General features: G+C 37.6%; 2 protein-coding genes across 6 annotated transcripts in view; one reads left to right on the plus strand and one right to left on the minus strand.

Moving 5' to 3' along the window:
* The window catches only part of SLC39A10 (solute carrier family 39 member 10), a 51,123-nt gene extending 41,599 nt beyond the window's left edge, over positions 1-9,524 (plus strand). For 4 of the 5 annotated variants that reach the window (XM_065669954.1, XM_065669951.1, XM_065669955.1 and 1 more), the window contains exons 7-10: positions 1,310-1,678; positions 3,239-3,319; positions 4,067-4,257; positions 6,274-9,524. In XM_065669954.1, the coding sequence (XP_065526026.1) occupies positions 1,310-1,678; positions 3,239-3,319; positions 4,067-4,257; positions 6,274-6,432 (800 nt within the window). In that variant the 3' untranslated portion in view covers positions 6,433-9,524. The remainder of the gene's footprint in view (positions 1-1,309; positions 1,679-3,238; positions 3,320-4,066; positions 4,258-6,273) is intronic. The other variant, XM_065669952.1, reaches the window with a different exon arrangement.
* Positions 9,525-9,532: 8 nt separating this feature from the next.
* Positions 9,533-20,483, minus strand: part of DNAH7 (dynein axonemal heavy chain 7) — a 108,898-nt gene continuing 97,947 nt past the window's right edge. The window contains exons 54-64 of the mRNA XM_065669959.1: positions 19,694-19,870; positions 19,273-19,434; positions 18,337-18,537; positions 17,348-17,509; positions 16,059-16,244; positions 15,483-15,620; positions 14,537-14,767; positions 13,537-13,689; positions 11,766-11,943; positions 10,317-10,420; positions 9,533-9,931 (exon numbers count right to left, since the gene is read on the minus strand). Coding sequence (XP_065526031.1) covers positions 9,725-9,931; positions 10,317-10,420; positions 11,766-11,943; positions 13,537-13,689; positions 14,537-14,767; positions 15,483-15,620; positions 16,059-16,244; positions 17,348-17,509; positions 18,337-18,537; positions 19,273-19,434; positions 19,694-19,870 — 1,899 coding nt within the window. The 3' untranslated portion in view covers positions 9,533-9,724. The remainder of the gene's footprint in view (positions 9,932-10,316; positions 10,421-11,765; positions 11,944-13,536; positions 13,690-14,536; positions 14,768-15,482; positions 15,621-16,058; positions 16,245-17,347; positions 17,510-18,336; positions 18,538-19,272; positions 19,435-19,693; positions 19,871-20,483) is intronic.

A 20,483-nucleotide genomic window follows, 5' to 3' on the forward strand; every position in this document is an offset into this window, starting at 1 on the left:
TTACTCAAGTATCCAAAACAACTTTCAGATGCTGTTCCTTCATGGCAGTTTGGATGCTCATGTGGTGTGTACCCAGAAGGAATCGCCCTTCTCAAAAGGATGAGGGAACGGCTTTGCTTCATAACCTTCCCTTCCTGTTGCCTTTGTGGTTGTTGAATTGTGATGAAGAATCCATAGGCTATATTTATACCAATGCAATTTTGTTAATTTGAATGGTCTGTGAAAGGGGGAGCTAGGACTGTAGTCTTCTCAAACAACTTAAAATGAGATTTGGGACACTGACGTAGAACATAGAAAGGCTTTCAGGTTTCAGATGGTGGTATGTGTCTTCATTTCTTTTAATGTCTTCGTTTTCTTTCAATGGGCGATCAGCAGAATTTTGCTTCTAATAACATGGAGCACATACTGGTTTCATTACACTGCCTCTAAAACTCTGCACTCTTCTGCAGACGAGTAAATCATTCATGCTACAGGCACTAGAAGCCCATGCTGAATTTGAATGTTGAATTGCAGCACCACTACCACTGACCTGAATGGCCATGCCATTTCTTTTCAGACAGCTTCCAAATGACGGTGGTTAGAAGCCTGTTTATCTAGGACTCTTTGAACTCTTTGCTGCTTAGGCACTCTGTGCTTATTTTTGACTCTGAAATATTTCTGTTGAATTACTGTGGGCTAATAATTTCATTGTCCAGAACTGCCTTTTTTTCCCACAGCTGGTTTTGTTTCCTGGAGCACATATTGCCGGTTTCATTTATTTATTAATACCTTAGAAATATTAGTAGACTTAAAATTAATGCGCGTCTGCCTTCTGCATAGTTTTCACTTTGTATTTCTTTGTAAAAGGAGCTTTGATTGCTAGCAGGGGTAATAAGCCACATTGAAGGAGCTCACCGTATGACACAAGTGTCTGACACAAAGATGCATGCAGTACAGAAACTATTTGAAGACCTGTTTTATCAGTGGCAGATGCTGGAATGCTTCAATGAAGGCTAAGTTGTGACCCATATGGGTGTGCTTTGAGTAGCCAGTTAAGGTTTCCTGAGCCATTCGGATTCCATCTACAATGCGTAAGACATTATCATTCTGTCAACTGTCCTTTTCTAATACTGAACCACAACCTTTGTCACTAGCAAAATTATAGGCTAAACTGAACGTTGACAACAGAGTTGCTGGATTGGGATGTGTTAAAATACTCATTTTGCTTTCGCAAAGCAGTTAAATTCTTAACTCAGTGATGCTCAGTAGTTGCTGGTGGTATTTTAAATAAGAATTAATGCCATGTCTCTCCCAACTGGCTTCAATGTAGGAGCAGACGACTCAGTTTTGTCTGAAGATCGACTCAATGAGACTGAACTAACTGATTTAGATGGCCAGCTGGAATCCCCTCCCAAAAACTTCTTGTCTGTGGAAGAGGACAACAATATGCACCATTCTCACAATGATATCTCACACGCTGCTCAAGAGCATGATCTCCATGATTCAGAGTATGACAGCCATGGTGAAGATAAAATGATAGCTAGAAAGCACAGTCACCACTGGCATCACAAACATTCACATCATTCCCATGGCCACTGTCATTCTGGAAAAGACCTGAAAGATACTGGGATAGCTAATATTGCGTGGATGGTAATTATGGGAGATGGCATTCACAACTTTAGTGATGGCTTAGCAATCGGTAAGCAAAAAGCACTGAGTATTTCTCAAGTTTCTTCTTATCTTTAGTAACTTTGGTAATATTTTCATTATCAGTGATCACAGGTAAGGTTTTCACTTAGCTCCTGTGATTGCTGGCATTGTTTTATCCCCTTCAGAGCAGAAATTAAAAGGCCATCAATTGCAGTAGTCTTCCCTATGTTAATATTCTGTGACCAGCTTCTATCATTACAGTAGTCTTGATGTAGTGACAGTTGCAGTCTCTGCCAAATGAAGATAGGTGCAGACAAACCTCCTTATGAATTACGGAGCACATGTAACGCACATTTGGTTTTTGGGTCTTAATATGTCCCTTTGAATAATAAAATGGGCCTTTCAGTCTTACTTATAATAATGATACTTGTTAGTAATACTAATACTATTTCTATTATTATTATTAATACATATAATTGTACAGTAATGATTAAACAGTAATAAGTAATAAATGTACTATGATTAGGTTACTGAAATAGTTCTTTTTAAAGTACTACTTATTTTTTTGTTTGAGCGAAGTATTTTGTTGGCATATGGTCAGTATATATTTATTTCTAACTAAACATAGAAGAGATTGAAGTACCAAGCAGGTCTTACTATAGTGAGTTTTTTTAATCAACTTTGATTCACATAGACTTCTAAATGTGATTTGAACTGTAAAAAACACATTAATTTGAATATTTATTTGTCATGCAAATCAAAATGCCGGTGAGAGTACTGAACTGCATGTTTTTTACTAAGGGAGCAACTAGGAGTGCACAGGGTTCCAAATTACTAGCAGAAGGAACATACTCACTTTGAAGGATGTGGGATAAGCTATGTATGTGGGTCCTCAGTTAACAATTGAATCTACTACAATTTCTCCACTTTCTCCAGACAATTTCTAAAGAAACTAAACTCCATAAAAATAAACTTTTTTCTTCATTGTCACATTAAATAGGTTAAGACATTCAGACAGTGGCTTCTAAAGCCAAAAAGGGTTTGTACACTAAATTTGATTGAATTAAATTAGCTTACACAAAAGTTACTGGAAGAGATTTATGGCAGTGTTTTTCGTCTTTTTATTTTCCACATCTGGCTTTTATTAATATTGCTGATACATGCTCTACAAATAAGCATAAAGGATATAGGGAGGTTGTGGTTAAATATCAGCTTGGATTTCCAACCTGGAAAGGAGAGAGCTAGGCTGTTGCTCATGTCGACTGTCCTAGTGTACTTGAGAGTTCCTAAAACCGTAAAAGTGGTGCTTTTTATTAGCTTGTTGCATTTACGTCTCTGTTTTGCTCAGTGTGTTCGCCTCTCACAGGATTTGCCTTTCAGATAAACTGAGTAATAAAGCCTGCAGTGGCAATGCATGTAATTCAGTTTATATACAGACAGGGCACAGACATAATGATAAACCACACATTCATGAGAGCGTGCATTCTAAGAGGAGAGCGTCACCTCTGGAAAAGGCTGTTGATTACATTTTCTGACTTGAAAATAGTAAAATATAATTTGAATCTTTCCTTTTTTCATCTTTTTTTTTTTTTTTCTTCTCCTTCCCCAGGAGCAGCTTTTAGTGCTGGACTTACAGGAGGAATTAGTACCTCTATAGCAGTGTTCTGTCACGAGCTTCCCCATGAATTAGGTAACTAATTTAATATACTCAATGTGTTCAGTCTTTTCATCTCTACAAAACAGTTACCTAAAAGCTGTTGTGATACTCATCCTAATAAGCATAATGCAATGCAGATGCTGCAGGGGTGACCAGAACTTCAAAGAGTAGTGGTGCCATATTGCTTCAGAGTAAGTACATAATGAGAATGTTAAGCAGGCTTATACTGCAGTTTAGCTAGCTACAGCAGTTCTATGAGGCTTTTTGAACATGTTTTTAAGTGTTCTTAGGTGCACACAGATTAGTTTTGATGTTACACCTCTGTGGCATTGTGTTACAAAGATAAGTAAAATCACATAAGCAAACACAAGTTTACAAAAGTAGAATTCTGTGTAGAGGTCTTCAGAAGATGCTTTGTACCAGTTGTTGCTGAGTCCAGTAGGTGTGGGTGACTGTTTAGGGTGAAACCTGTAGACGTAGTTGCCAGTGCCATTGACGCACTGATCCTTCCCCTGTAATTGAAGCATTTCTTGTTGGGGTTAGCTAACCAAGATGAAAGCTGTTGTTTTACTGTGAGCCATAAGGCACATTGCATGCACCCTGAGACTTAAGAGCCACTAGAGAGAGGAGGAGTCATCTTTATTGTCAGCAGCATGAAACTTGTACTAGATTAAACTCTGTGCAGTTTATGTACTCATAATAAATACAGACTAATTTATCTACTACTTACTCTCCTGAGAAGCACTGAAACTAAACCCCTGTGTTCTGTCTCCATTTTAGGTGACTTTGCTGTGCTTCTTAAAGCAGGTATGACAGTAAAGCAAGCTATTGTGTACAACCTCCTGTCTGCCATGATGGCTTACATAGGGATGCTGATAGGCACAGCGGTGGGACAGTATGCTAATAACATCACCTTGTGGATCTTTGCAATCACTGCAGGCATGTTCCTCTATGTGGCATTGGTTGACATGGTAAGATTGTTATGTCATTTTTGCATGCTGTGCATAAAACCTAGGATGTGAAGTGGCACCTGCAACAGAACTTTCTTTGTTACAACACATAAAATATCTGTGGACAGTAGATGGGTGTTTCTGTTACATGACTTTAAAATGTTAAAGATACTTTGGGAGGTGTAGTGAAGTTTTACAGTTGTCTGCTTGTTTGGGTTTCTGCTACCAAAGTCTGCCAGTGACTCCTTTTAAAATACAAAAAGTACAGAGAGGCTGGGAAAGACACTCACACTTCCCACTAATAAACCAATAAAGTTAATAATTTCCCAATAATAAAAGTAGGACAGTTCTCTGGTTTCATGGATGGGCCTTTACATGGTGGAGATCAATCCAGTATTTAGAATTGTTCTTCATTAAAATTTAATCTTCACAGATTTGGAAAGCTTAATCTGAACTCTTGGCATGAGCAGCTGGTAATAGATGGCCTTTATGGTGAATAGCTTTTTAAAAACTTACCTGGTGGAATACCTGGCATCTGTCACTATCCATAGCTAAGACTTCACTTCTACTCATCATACTCTCAGTTTTCATGGCCAAGGAAACCTTGGAAGTTATGGAGACAGAGGCACTATGCTCTTCCTAGGTTTTGAAACAGTTGCCACAATATTCTTGAATTACTCTTAAAAGCATCTTTAGATTTGGCACAGCAATATTTATTATGTCTCTGTAGAGGTCAGTTACAAAATCTGAATTACATGCAGATCTTCCATAAAAAAACATGGAGGTGAGAATTGACAGCAACAGGTCAAGCACAATTCCCTGATTAGGTTTGCTATTACTTGGTGAATAGAACTGTGATTAAAAAGAAAACAGTTCTGCAACAACTCTTGCCTGCCAACATGACAGCTATATAGCAATCTTCTCTAGTGATTACTTCTGTTATTCTTAATGACTTACCTAACAGTACTTTGAAATCTAGCATACTGCTTGCTGTTAAACTGTCTGTTGTAGAGGTGATAAATATTCTGCACACCAGTATATATTTTTATATTTAAATAGTGGGTGGAATCAATTGTCAGCTTTATGTATCATTTTGAAATACAGTAATACAAGAACAGATGGGTATTACGCATTTGATTCTCTGATCATTTGTCATTGTTGTACAGTATTCAGGTACTTGGAATAACAAACTATTCTAGCCTATCCAGTGAAGAGCAGTACATAGACTTCTGCTGTGTACCACCTGAAGTTTCCACTTTGTACTGTATTACGTTTTTCTGAACTAAGTTTTTTTTGAAGGAATTCCTTCATTTACCTCATGCTTTCTTGAATTAATTTCTTTGTAAAACTCAGTATTTCTCTTCTCTGTGGGTGGTTTTGTAAGACACTTCAGAAGATTTATTTTTACATATTCCAAGTCCACTATTATTTATGTGTTGCCTTTGTCAGTACTGTTTGACTTTTCTTCGTAGGTGAGGAATGTAAGGAATATACAGAGTTTTTTATAGTGTCACATATAATTTCTTTTGAATTACTTGTAGCTATTGTTCCTGTATTTAAAAGGGACACGTATGTGCACATGTGTGAGCATGTAACATGACAAATGAATGGCTAAGTTAATCAGCAAAGACATTATAAAGGGTATATTTATAGCAGTGTAATTACTGTAGAAATAGTCAAAACTTTTTATTATGTTTATTTGAACATGATAATTTTAAACAAGTAAAAACTCAGAAGAGCAGAGCTGGAAGAATGCTGGGCTTGTCCTTATCTTGAGGAACTTTGAGTAGATGTTTGCTCCAGTAGAAGCTAAATAAAAAAAGTGGAAAGGCAAGGCATTTTTAGTTTGTTTTTTAAATACATGATGTGATCATGTTTTTATCAGATGTAGTGGTTAGGTAGAGTTTAATCTGTGTCTTAGTGTATTGTTTATGTAATGGAATCCTGGTGTGTTTATTCTCTACAGTATCATCTTGTAAACTTGTGTATAAATAGAGTAGAGGGTGAAATAACTTCCTAAATTGCTGTTTGTTTTAGCTTCCAGAAATGCTTCATGGAGATGGAGATAATGAAGAGCATGGTTATTGTCCTGTGGGGCAGTTCATCCTTCAGAATCTAGGCCTGCTGCTTGGGTTTGCTATCATGCTGGTGATTGCCCTCTATGAAGATAAAATTGTACTTGACATCCAGTTTTGACCTAATTCTGGTAATCACTGTGGTTACAATAATGTTACTGTATGGCTTTGAGTCTGCACTGTTTCACTGTATGCACATTGCTCAGAGGAAAAGCAGTGGCTTGCACTACTTACACAACAAGTACAGTATATTCATTTCTGCGTAGATTAACTTCTGCTTTTTTTTCTGATTCAAATCAGACGAGATTACCCAATGCATCTTCTAAACTCGAGTGACAACTAGGAAATACTAAATATGAGAAATAAATGCCAAGTTCATGTACTAGATAGGAAGCACTGCTTGTTTAAGAAAGAAAAAGTGCAGTGAATGATCTACACATGTGGGAAAATGCCATTTCATTAGTACATTTGAACAGAACCCAGAAAATGTTACAGCTGAAGTTCATACCTCTGCAAGGAACCCGAGTAAGCTTTTAGTGCCACATAAGTCTTAAGTAGCTCATATATATATATATATATATTTGTATGTATATATAGATATATATAGAGATGGATATATAGATATATACAGATGTGCATGCCATGTACATGTGCGTGCGTGTGTGTGTATATATTCATTCTGTGCTGATTCTTCTGCATAGTGGTGACTTAAAGTATTAAATCTCACAACAGCACGACTGGAAACCACTATGCTGGTTTAAATTCTAAAAAAGAAACCAAAAACCTCTAAACACTGTTTAAATTCTTAGAATATGTGTTAAGCTGCACTCCATTATTATAAACTTCATGTGTAAGAAGGCAGGCTGTTGCAATATATTCTGCAAAGTGCTATGTTCTGTCGAGGATCAGTTTGACGATGTTTTTCCTGACTAAGATTTATTTGATGTTTGTTCCTTGATATTAGTAGGAAAATGCAAAATGCAGTAGAATTAGTGTTAGCTTGGGGAAATCCCTGATGTTGGAGTTATTGAGCTATTTCTGGTTCTTTTTTACAGATGCTAAACATGTATTGTGTGCCACTTGCAGCATAAACTACTGAAGATTTGTGGCTGTGAATTTGTGCAAACTCTTTTAACAGAGAATCCATATGGGAATTTTCTCCATTTTTAGTAACAGTTGTTTTGGTCTGTTTTCTCCTCCTCATGTTCAAACAATCCAAAGTGTAAGAAAGACACTAGGTTACTGAACCTGGGCACAAAGGTTAAATTATGGTCTGTGTATGTAGTACTGATAGGTTATTTACAATACTGTAATACCAGATCAAAATCTGTTTCTACAACGCCTTTGATATCAGACACTGTAGCACCAGCCATTTCTGGCAGTAGAGAGTATGTAAGAGGATTTCTACTTCCAGCATAAACAAGTTAGTTAATTTCTAAGATATTTCTTACACTTTTGGTATTAATTACATTATTAAAAAGCAGATATGATAGACCCATGGTATGTGTAATTTGGAAAGATAGACTGAAAATTTGGGCCTTAACTTCTCGGATCAGCTGTCCTAGATTGGATTGTGCTGATATTCTTACATTGCCAGACATGAGTTAGTTCTTGTACCCATCTCCTTAAAAACATTATGAGTTTGTGAGGAGTGCAAGTTGATTCTGTAGTACCAGCCCTAAGCATGGTAGCAGCCTTTTTTAAAACATACAGTTCATCTTCTTTTATGCGTATGCCAGGTAAAAGCTGTATTTTGACTATGTGCCGTAAGTTTTGTTTAGGTCTGCTTGGTGCCAGTGTAACTGCTAAGAACACTGATTCTAACGCCTTTAATGAGAGCCAGTTGGTATCTTCATTCCATTTCAAGTTAATGTGTTTCCTGTGGCCCTTTACTTTTTCAAGCTTCATTGGTCAATTTAATTTTTACTGAGAGCAGCTCATGTATGTTAAAGATATCGGTTGGTTCTTGCCAGTATTTCTTTGAATGCAGTATCAAGAAACAGTATTAAGGGTCCATTTCAAAGATGGGCACAGTTTCTTCAGTGAAGAAGCCAAAAGCCCAGAGTTCAGGCATGCAGCCATTTGATGCTCTGAATTCAAGTTTTCTTTTTTCGTCTTTAAACACGTTTACTGTTGGACCCTAATTAGCAAACACACTGTCGTTAGCTTCAGATGACTGAATTTCTGCAGTGTAAAGATCCTGGGTGACATTTTTTATAGTGCCCATGTCAGGTCACTGAGTACCATTTTCAAAGAGACTTAACTCACTGCATACCTTCTGAGGATCTAATTTTAAACAACCTGTTTCTTAGGTATTAAACTGACCCTTTTCTGTTAATTCTGTTGAGTATAAGGGGGTTATTATGTGGTTGAACTGATACTTTGTCAAATAATTTTTCAAAGGTTATTCCTTTTAAATCTGTTCAAATGAAGATTTCTGTATTTCAGGTAGTATATTTACTTGTGTATTAGTTGGAGTAGGGTTATAGCTTAATACACTGCCTCTATAGAAAAATAATTCACTTCCTTCCAAGACCATCTTCAGACAAGGGAAAAACCTGGTCCTTGAAGGTAGGTACTGTATTTTTCATGAAATATGGGTTATTTCCTTTTATTTTCTAGTATTTATTACAAGTTATGAAGAGCAGTGTAACAGCTGTGACTTCTGTATGTTTCCACCAGTATTGAGTTCCAGATGATTCTAGTATATGCTTCTGAGTCATGTTACAGACAATCTGAATTCCACTACATTTCTACTTGGCTTCAACATTCCATTCTGCTTGAATCCAGAGTCTCATTTAACTTGTATTTGTTGGAGGGCATAAATGTTACTTGTATATTACAATGCTGTCACTGTGTGACATCCCATGTGAATTTTGATGTAGATCACATTGCACTCAATCAGCTGTGATTATGCTTCGAAAATACTGTAGTTGCTAGATGCAGTGTGATTTTAATTTTTTTATCTTTTTGTTTTTCTTTCCCTTCCCCATTAACAATTAAGTCTATGGTTTAAAATGTGATTCTGGTCCTATAAGATATAACTTGCTGAGCTGTCAGTCTTTTTGTTAAAACTAAATAGGTTTTTTAAATTTTATAAAGCTGGAAATGATCAAATGCTGTTTTGTTCATTGTCAACAGTGTTGTGTTCATTTTATGTATGTTCCTTATAAATAAGGAGCTTCCAGAAAATAAAATTATTCAAGGAGCAGAGATTTTTCGTTGGCTTTTATACAGTTTTATTGTGCATCTTTGTATTTTAGTATTTGTATTTCAAATCCCATGAAAGGCACAAATGCAACATTGTAAACAAATTCATTGTGATTTCTCTTTTAACGTGGCCTTTCAGGACCAACATGCATCCTTTATAAGTGATCTGGAAAATGCACCTACCTCCCAAAATGGGGGCAGGTTTATGCGTTAAGCTGACATAGTAACGCCACGCCCCTTCTGATCCAGTGCTCTTCGGGTTTGTCTGAAGCAAGAGTTACTGCGATGACGAAGTTGGTGGAATGGCCTGTTGTTGACAGAGTCCCTCTTCTCTCGCTGGTCTTGTACAATGGGGCCAGGTAACTCGGTCGCTTTGGAATCTCTGATCTCTTACACGGCTTTAGCCATATCTGCAGTGAAGAATAAAATAATCTTCCTCATCTCAGTTAAAAAAAGAAACAGGGAACAGTCTCAACTCTGCCAAAGTATTGGGACATTGTTTGTTAGGTTTTTAGTTTGTTTGCTTTATAAGAGATAGCCCTGACACCCTGTTTCTTGTTACAAGATAGCTTCCTCTCCCAAAATATGCAACACCAAACTTCCTGTTGCTGTCATTAATCGCAGATAATCTTAGCTCCTCTCAGACAATTTATTTCAACACAAAATATATCAATTAAATCGTTTTATAAGAATTACCCTGTTAATTCCTTGAAGACTAGAAATTCAAGAGTACTAATTCTACAGCATCTGTTAGTATATAATACTATAAAATGTCACTGAACAGGAAATACTGACCACAGGCACTATATCATAGAGGACTTTCGGATGAGATTCTCCAAGCATCTTAGTTTGCCTGTTCCAGCGTGCTCCATCCAAGAACAACCCCCGAACGTAGACACCTGAATCAGTTGGAAAGGATAGCATGTTACCCAAAACCTGCAAATGTCTGCTAGCTGAGACCAGCAGCTAGTGCAGTGCACTTTGCTGTCAGTTAACTGAGTGTGTGGGACTTTTGTGTGTTCTAAGTGATGATCAAATAACCTTGAGTGTAACAAACACAATGGTATACTTTATAGCTACAGCTCTGTAAGGCTTTATAGAGTTACAATGTCTAGTGATATCACAGTGTATCCAGCCTCTTCTGAATGGTCAGTGACAGCTGAAGAATGATTCTGCAGTACAGGACACTATTTTTAAACTTGTCATTATTATAAAGTTTTCTGTACATACTACATATTGTCAGCTTTAATGTTTCCAAACTTGGAGGTTTTATCATATAAACAGTCTTTCACTATTTAGTCTTCAAGTTGTTTCATTGCCTATGTTTAAAGTTGCTGTTTGCTTATACTTTTCTAAGGCTGTTCATTAAAGAAGTAAATGTTTAAAAACCACAAATATCTTTATTTTACATGTCACAATGACATGATATGATATTCCCTCAGAATTCCAGAAGAAAAAAAGGATAACAGCATCTGGTTTTCATGAGATTTGCACCCTCTTGCTCTGTAGACTGAAAACTGTAACTTCCAAAACAAAAACTAAACATGCCCCAACAGAAAATGACTTGAACTGACTGGATGTGGCTCTCCCAGGGAACATGCTAAGCCCTTCTTTTTTATACAACTTCCAGTCAAACTGATCCTCAGAAAGGTATTAAAAAGAGCACTAAGAACAGTTCTGTTTAATCTCTTTTTTTTTTTTCTGAGGAAGGGTAAGCTAACAAATGTATCTGCAACTGAAACCTAAGGTAAGTAGTATATGATAAGGCAGTGTGATAAAAAAATAGAGCTTTTCCCTTCTTAGAGTGGTCCCCTGTTGCCCATTGTGATCATGTCTATAAGATATTTGTCTAGGGATAGTAAAGGTAGCATACGTAACTTCTCTAATGAATGCCTGGTTTTCCTTGGCTTAGGAAAATAAGCATTTGCAGACACATATGCTAGCAGAGTAAAATGGGGGGGGGGGGGGCAGGATAAAAGTCAAGCTGGGTATTGCTTGGAAGTTTGATCTCTTGTGGGAAGTTTGGGTCGAGGAGTGTCCTCTGTTGGTGTTATTTTGTATCTACATGCTAATCCAAGACTTAAAATTGGTTCTTTGCTTCTTGTGCATCTTGTGGGGAGCACTGCAGATGTGCATGTTTGCCAGCTGAATTCATGAACTTAATTGCATAACTGAGCCTGCACATTAATGTTACCTTCTAAATACATCAGCAAAGGCAGATAATTCTGTGATGCATTTGCTTACCATCTTCAGGAGCAGTGTCATATTCCTTATCTTCCAGCACTTCATAATCAAATTCTAGTTGGTCTATTGGAATGGTGTATTTTCTGGCATAGTTCTGCTGGGCACCTGTTAAGAATGCTTGAGTGAAGAAGAATCCTGAAATCCAGAAGACTGGTGGAGCTCCATTTTCATACCACAACTGCAGCAGCAGAAGAGAGAGGAGGGAAAATAACCAAACAAATCTGCCTTTGATTTTATTAGTACTTAGGAAAGCAAATATCTTTTAGAATAACAGCAGAAGTAATTTCTTGCTTTGTGAATCCAGGACTGTCCTTGGGGCTCCTGGTTCTTTTCTGAAAGCAGTGGAACTTTGGATGGCTGAGCACAACCAAACAAAAAAATCACATACAGTAAGATTAGTTTCAATAAGTCCATTAAATATGAATCATCCCTCTAAGTTCATCAAATCCTCCCTCTCTCCCCTCTTATGTATCTTTGTTTCTCTGTGCAAATGACAGATCTCTTTTGCAGGCTGCTTTCTCTTTCAAAGAATCATATTTCCCTTCCAGGGTCAAAGTCAGGTGTTGTGTGTACACCAAGTTGAAGGTGAGGAGGGACAATATGTTTTATAATTAATCTGGTTGTAGGGGGCTGTGTTTGGAGGGTTGTGTTTGGTTAATTTCTTGTTCTGTTTTTAATAACTTACACTGTGGAGGCATCTATAGAAAAATGATTTTAAAAAATTACATTTGTTGGACTGGGTTATAATACATGTGAGGTCTGTTGCAATGGTGAATATTTACTGGTGCAACAAGACCTTTTCTGATTGCTGCAAACACCAGTTTTGAATAATGTCTGAAAAAATTTCCTACACTGCAGAGAATTACAGTGCAGAAACTACACCGTTTGTCTCTGCTAGTAAGGAGTTTTCTTCCCAAGAAATAAAAAATCACCGTCATAGCTACTGTCAGGCTTCCTACAGATAAAAGTGGGAGTTACCGAGGCATGGGGACTGCGTGATGTGTCCCCAACACATAAAATTGAGGTTCTCTGGAAATGCAGAATTTTGTGAATATCCTGCTAGACCCAAAACTGGGTGCTGCTTTTGCTATTATATTTTAATTTCATTTTAATTTACTTTTGATTTTAGTTCTATCTTGCGACCTGTTTTTACAACAGGTATGGAGGAGGGTGACCTGCTGTAAGTTTGGTTTTCTTAAGTTGATAGCGATTACTAAGCCATAGAATGGTGCTGAAACTCTAGCTGTTACTCATTTAAAGTCAAGTTTTGGGAATGCATTCTTATAGGTGAAAGAGCCCCACTGCTTGATTAACTTTTCCAGCTTGTTTCAGCATTTTACTGAAAGCTTGGTACTTGAACATAAAGATTTTGTGTTCAAATGTTTTTAAGGTCGCACACTGGAAAAGAAACTCAGCAGTATTTTACTAAGTTCTGTTTGAATTAAATTAATTACCATCACCAGATCTGTAGGAAGAGGCCCTTAGTAAATTTACATCAGAAGGCCAGTTCTGTCATACAGTATTACTGACACACAGGAGCTCGCTCTTTGTGAGGTGAAGGGTATGTGGCAAAATGTAGTGCTTAATTAGATGCTGTGATGGGTAAAGGGCTGTACAAAATGGATGCACAGATGAACTGACCCTGTCAGTCATTCAGTGGAAGTAAATGGTATGTGTATGTTCACTGGTGGAGATGTCACCTGCCATCAACAGACAAAAATAATAAACAGCACTGAACAAAACCGTGTGTAAATAAATGGAGTGTGCTCACCTGCAAAAACTTCAGTCTTTGAAGGAAGTCAGTCACATAGCTGCCCAAAGGCTTGAGGCTTGGGTAAGACTTACTCATCCATAGTTCTGGAATTCTGCCTTTCAGAATGCTATCCACCACTTTTTCCAGTTCAGCAGACATCACTACTAGCCCCTGAAGTAAATTTTGGAAATGAAGATATCAAAATATGTTGCCTAAGCAGATTGTTTTAATGATAATTAACGTAGTGCTCTGTCCACCACATGTATGAACTGAACCACATAACTGTGGTCTGCAAACTTGCTAAGGGTGCACTCAAGCCCACTGGTCTTCTCCGAGTTTACTAACTGTAAATGCTCTTATTTATCATTACTTAAAGTTTCCTGAAAACTCTGTGACACTGCTGCCAAGTGCCTTATTCTGAAGTGGCAGACTTTTTAGCTTGTAGTTTGGCTTTAATGGGGAGAGAAGTAGTGGTTTTGGGGATCAGTAAAAATTGCTTAAATTTTTTTCCCGTGTTTTTTGTGGAGTTTTGGTGTTGTTTTTTTTTTACCCTTGTATTTTGCACAGCTGTAGCTTCTTACTCCTTTTGATCCTGAGAATGAACATTGACTTTAGACTGTGATATCTTAACTGGAATCCTCCCTGGCAGTAAGTTGCTATTTGAGGTGTTGAGAAGATCTGCTTTCATCTGTAAGAAATTGTGTGAGGTGCTTCAAGTCTTTCATACCAGTGAGGCAGAAAAACAGATGTGCACTTAGGTACTGCTTGTCTTGCTAGAACAGCTGTAGTTGAAAACCTTCTGATTTGGTTTCTGTACAGTAGGCACAGTAGTACTGTTATAGTCCATTGTACTTCTACCAGATTTTATGATACAGATCAATCTGTTTCAAATTTGGATTCTTTAAAGTATTTGACTGACCTGAATCCAACTTCAAGGTCAGTTTTGCTGGGCACTTGCATTGACAGAGATGAAGCCTAGGTTCTAGGTAAATGCCTTTAAAGGTTGTCTTCAGCTCACCTTTATTGCTTTCTGGATGTTAATACAGGAGTCTCTTATCGTCTGCAATAACTTGTTAAAGCGTCCCATCTCTTGTACAAGCACAGTATTCATGCTTTGGGTATAAATAGTTGGATATCGTCTCATTGCTGCTTCAGTGTCGAAATTTGGAGGAAGTTTGCTCAGGATGTCATTTGTGACTTCATGGACAACTTCATCGGTGGATTTTGCACCACCACCAGATGCCTGGGACTATCAGAGAGCCAAAAAATCACATTTATTTTAAGAAAGAGGACTTAGGAGAGTAATTAGAATGCAGGAAAATGGAGCTTTTACAAAGGCATTGTTTAAAAGACCATTACAGTTCCAACCCTCTTTCCCCGTGATTGATTGAAATAAATTCGTTTCAGAATTTCCTGTATTATTGCAATAAGTAATTAGATTAGAACTAACAAAATCTGGTTTCCTACATCTTTGTGCCCTCCTCTTTTTGTGGAAATCCTGCTTCCATTGTAAACTAATCTTTCTATCCCCATCTCCAATGTACCCGTCAGCACAGTAGCTGGCCAGGTACTGTGAAATGGCACAGAACACAACCAAGTTCTGTCTCGCTGTCCCCCTTGTTCTTGGTATTCTCTGTTCTTCATTTTCCTCATGAAGCTTACAGGAACTATAATATTCCTTGATTGTACCTGACTTTCAAACTGAACTGAAAATGGCCAAGAAGTCGAAAGTTATTAAAAGCTGGGAAGTGTAGAAGGTACATTTCCTTGGGAATACAGGAAAAAAATACAAAGCTGAAAAAGCCTTAGAAGCTTCTTAAGTAGAACAGTAATTTCACCAGAACTGAGACACAACACAATAAGGTACAGTAAAAACTGGAAAAAAAAAAAAGGTGTACGTACTAATGTGGAGATAGAGTAGAATATTATGGCAAGATGGTGTGTGATTTCTGCACCTTACATACCAGTGTAAGAAGAATGCTGTCAAATAACAGTTGTGTTTCTGACTGATCCTTGGTAATATCTGCATTTGCGTTCATTCCAAATATCTCTGGGGAAGGATTCAGTGGAAGTGTCTTTGTGTAGTCAATATAGCTTTGGTACTGAAAAATGGAAAAAATACAAACACAAACCCTATAGACCCACACAAACCCTATAGACCCACACCCACAGTCTCCTGTGTGATAAATTAAGCTGATTACTATGTCTTTTTTTACCTACAGCAGGTATGATCAACTAATTCTCTTATGCCTATTCTGTAGTGCTTTTAACTTCAGCAGGCTCTTTCTCTTACCATCCCCTAAGCATTGCTGGCTCACACAGAACAAAGGCAGTGTAGTGGGTAGGAGTTGGGGTGGGTTTTTCACACCATTTCCATTTCTTAGAAGTCAATGAAACAAATTCTAGTAGAACATGAGATTAAGCCGCAAAAGCAAGCAGTGACAGCAGTAAGCTCTGAGGCTCATGTCAACGTCACTAAAGAGAGATCTATTTTTGCAAAAGATAAGCAGTTGATATTCCTGTTGTTCTGGGATACTTACATCTCCTTCAGGAGGAGCAAAATAAAGGCCGCTTGAATCAAATTTATAATCTACATTTGTAATGATTTCTGAGGAAAAGAATATGTTTAGAACACTACGGAGCGTACGCCGATCCCAGTCATCGGTGACTCTGCCACCATAATTACATTCTCCAGTCATATAGCGAAGAGCATCGTATGGCACCTCCTGAAAAAAAAGCAAGACAATGATCTGAACTGCAGCCTAAAGCACTTCTCTGGGCAGCCGTATTGGTGTGACTGTAGTTTGAAAGTCATCCAGAATTCTCACTGGGAAGTTTAAAAAGTGTTAGTTACTTCTGCTAGTTCATGCTTGTAGCATTGATCTGATCTTCAGCTGCTTTAATAATCATCCATCAAGTCGCCCAGCATTGCATCTTTTGAAGAACAGTAGCCGCAAAAGTTTCTGTACTAGTCCAGCCAGAACTTCCTGAATATATGTTTTTGGAAAACGTTACCAAAATCTCCTTGTTTCTCTATACATACTTCTCTCACTGTCCCCAACACATCCCCCAACACATCCCCTTAACTCTTCTGCAGGGAAAGAAACACACACCTTGAAGTTACTTTCTCATGCTGAATCACAATTTACCTATTAACCACACTGATAACCGAAACCACTCTAGGCTGACAGTGGTGTAAAACTAACACCCCTTTCCTGTCCCCAGCCACAACTTTTAACAGATTCTGGCTATAGTGGGTTGCCTAGAAAGCTGGAACATAAGGAAGTGTCATGTATTGCTAGCAAATTCCACAGCAGCTTTGAAACACTGCCTAGCTCTGCAAACAGGGAAGGAAATGTCACCTGCCAAGTTTACACAAATAGATTAAGGTTGTTATTAATCTGCAACAGGCCAGGGTCTAATATTACCCTTATCATTGAATTAATCATAGTTAGCAATAAGTATTTTAGTACACTATTTTACAGTTTGCAGTAACATCACTATCAGCTGAATCCACAGCTCCTGTCTAAAGACAGGATAAGATTCCAATGAATAAGGCAACTGTATGGAACAAGCAAACGCTGCTCTATTTTGCATGGCAGAACTTCTAAATTGTAATTTGAAAGTAAGTTTCCCACATTAGTTATATACCGATCATGGTGCGCTAACCACTTAAAATGCTTGTGGTTAGTACCTTGCAAGTAGACCTTGCTTTCTAATTCAATGCTCCCCGTTTGCCATGGCAGCACCCAGCCTGCCTTGGTACATGCACTAACAGCCCAAGAGAGTGCAAGCAAAGACTGGTGACCGCAGTGAGAGGTTGCTGTACCTGGTACTGGTTGAGGAAGGTGTGAAGCTGCTGCACGCTGATGCGCAAGTCGGTCTCGTTGAAACTGTATGGAATGTTCCAGCCCAATGGTCCGAAATTCCGCCTTTCTTGCACGAGCGCATGGAAGAAGCAAAGGCCATACAGCAATGTCTTGAACTCAGCCTTAAAACCAATGCAACAACATTAATTAATCATGGCTGGTTTAAACCATTTAATTTTTAATCACATCCTGTATAACTGTGCTGTCTTTGAGTCACACAAATGCCAGCCTCTCCTGCTCTGCTAACATACTGTTTGTAAGTCAGGAGTGGCTCATTCTTGACATACAAAAGCATAAACATCAGTTCTCATAAACATCAATTCTAAATACTCAGTTAAAACTGTGTGAACCCTCAAAGCAATTTCATTTTAAAGCTATATATCCACGTATATCTAATATACATGTCACATACAACTATATGTATGAGCCCACAGACCTCCGAATTTTTTTTCACACCACTGTATTATTAAACACTGTTCATTCATACAGTATCTCTGTTGTGTCTTGGGGTTTGGTTTTCTCTTTATCAAGAATGAGGCCTGTAAAGAAAAACTTCACTAACAACTTTTGATTTGTTTTTCAATTGAGACTATTCAGAAAGCGAATTACCTCATTTAGAACTATATTAATTATAGAAAAATAATGTAAAATAATATGCTTCCAGACATCTAATTATGAAAAGACTGGTTTTTTCACCAGTCTTTCTTACTGTGTTGGGTGTTTCTTTAACTGGAGAGCTGTATTATTAATGCCCCACCGCGATTTCACTTGAAGAAGTAGGAGAAAAGCAATAAAATTAAAAAACCAAATCACTATTGCCAGTAACCAAAAGTGTTTAGTTGCAGTGAAGACAACTATTTAATCTGGGAGGTTCTTTTCCCCCAGAGCACACAGAGTCATCAGGGTCTGCTTTAACTGATTTGCAAAGTTACAGGATGACATTACTAACTGGTCTGCTGCAGCTGTTGAAAAATTCAGGATCAGATATTGGATCCATCATGTACGAACTAATTATATTGGCTCGTAAACCTTTGGGTGCTTCATTAGTCATCTTCACTCCATTCTGAAGTACAGACACCGGGAACGTGGCAGATGGGTAACTGGTGAGCCAAAGTCGGAAATCTGGATGTGTTGTATCAGGGTTTAGCTCCTATAATAAACACATATAAATACAGGCAATTGGAAGACACGCTAAATTAATATACACCACAAGTTTTATTATTAAAGCCATTTTTTTTTAACTGGGAAAATATACCATTTATACTTTTAATTTCTTAGATACTTATATGAGATTATAGTGAAAGTCAAGGTTATAAATGACAACTTCCCTTCCACAGCTGGTGTATTTTTATTGAAGCCTTTCAGTATTTTTCACTAAAATTTGTCCTCTCTGTGCATGTTTGTGGAATATGTGACCAAAATGCAGTTAGTGTCATACAGGTGTTCTGAGAAGGGCTATAGTAATATTATCACATCAGAAATGTGTTAAGTTTACTAAGGGGGAAAGAAAAGAAAGAAACATACACTAGTACCTCTCTGGAAACCTATAGCTGTTCAAGAGTAAAATTCCTTAGCATACTGCATTTCTGCAGCGATAGACATTTGACATATGTCTATTGCTATATATGATATGTCATATCTACGTATGACATGATGCCCTGAAGAGATTGTTGTAGCAGCTGGGATTTACCATTCAGGGAATGGGCCAGACCCATCATGCTTGTGAGCACTTTCTATTCCAGCAGGCAGAAAGAAAAAGTCAGAATCAGTATGTGACGATTACCCTTCTATGATAGAAATCATCACAAAGTATGGCTTTTCAGTCACCTGAATGAACCAGACATGCCTTCAAAAGTATTTATAAGAAGGAAATACTTATTTTTACCTCACAGACTTTTTCCAGTGTTGGCATCCATGAACTTGCGAGATGGCAGTTTTGCAGAACTACCCATGTTCCTTCCTTTACTGCATTCTGTATCATTTTCATGGCTATTGGGCCTTGGCCTTGACCAAGTGACAGAGAACTAAGCTTTGCATCACCATATCCCTGAATACAGAAAGTATGTTAAAGAATAATATTGCATAAATATAATAAAATTTCTGGCATGAGAGTTCACATCTATATGTATTCCTTAAATATTTAATGTACACCATATATAAAAATACAGTTTAAATCTTATTTTTCGTGTCATTCCAGTTGACTAAAAACCTCTAATCTATCTAAAGTTCTTTACTTCCTGCAAACATACGCAATGACACACACACACGCACCAGCTACATTAAAAAAGCCTGAGATATTAAAATACCTGATCATCAGCAAACTTGACAAGGGCTGCCATGGGGTCTGCACCAGGGGAAAGTACAAAGATCAGCGGTGCACAAGCATGACTGTCAGAAAATGCTTTTGACAAATCAAATGGAGGTGGCTCAATGAATGGACGGCCCAGGTTGTGAGTGATAAATTCCTGCACCATTGGTATTATCTAAAAGAAAAGGAAAAATAGAATTAAATGTCCCATTTTTGCGTAAGCATTAGCACGCATTAAATATTTTCATATAAATTTCAAGGACAGCATTCTTGCATGTAAAATCAGATACAGTCCCAGAGGAATCAATGATTTAGCAGGTGAAAATCTAGGCAAAAAAAATAAAAATAAGATGCTCTAAGAGGGTTGAAATTGGAAGTCCTATGCAAATGATCTTTAATCTCATTTCTGTCACCACATCAGAACAGACTAATGTGCTGGTATAGGAAAAAAGATTTTTTCCTGCACTTACTTGATCTGCTTATGGAAAGGATTTCAATTTTCAAATCTCATAATGCAACACCTTTCAAAGGTGTTAAAATCTTGGCTTAGAAAACTGCTGTGTACAGCCCTGTTGTACACACTAGTGTTTAAACTTCCTACTGAAGTCAACTGGGCTCTGCACCAAATTGAGAGACAATTTATAATATGTCAGCTTACTGCTTTCATCCTGCAAACTCTTATTATAGTTCTTCTAAATATCACCATTCATTCTACCTCGGGACACACTCTAGAGTACTGTACCATAACCACCTCCCCTTTAAAGGAATGCAGTATTATTCACAAATGT

This window comes from Lathamus discolor, chromosome 3 (genome assembly GCF_037157495.1).
Source record: "Lathamus discolor isolate bLatDis1 chromosome 3, bLatDis1.hap1, whole genome shotgun sequence".
NCBI lineage: Eukaryota > Metazoa > Chordata > Aves > Psittaciformes > Psittacidae > Lathamus > Lathamus discolor.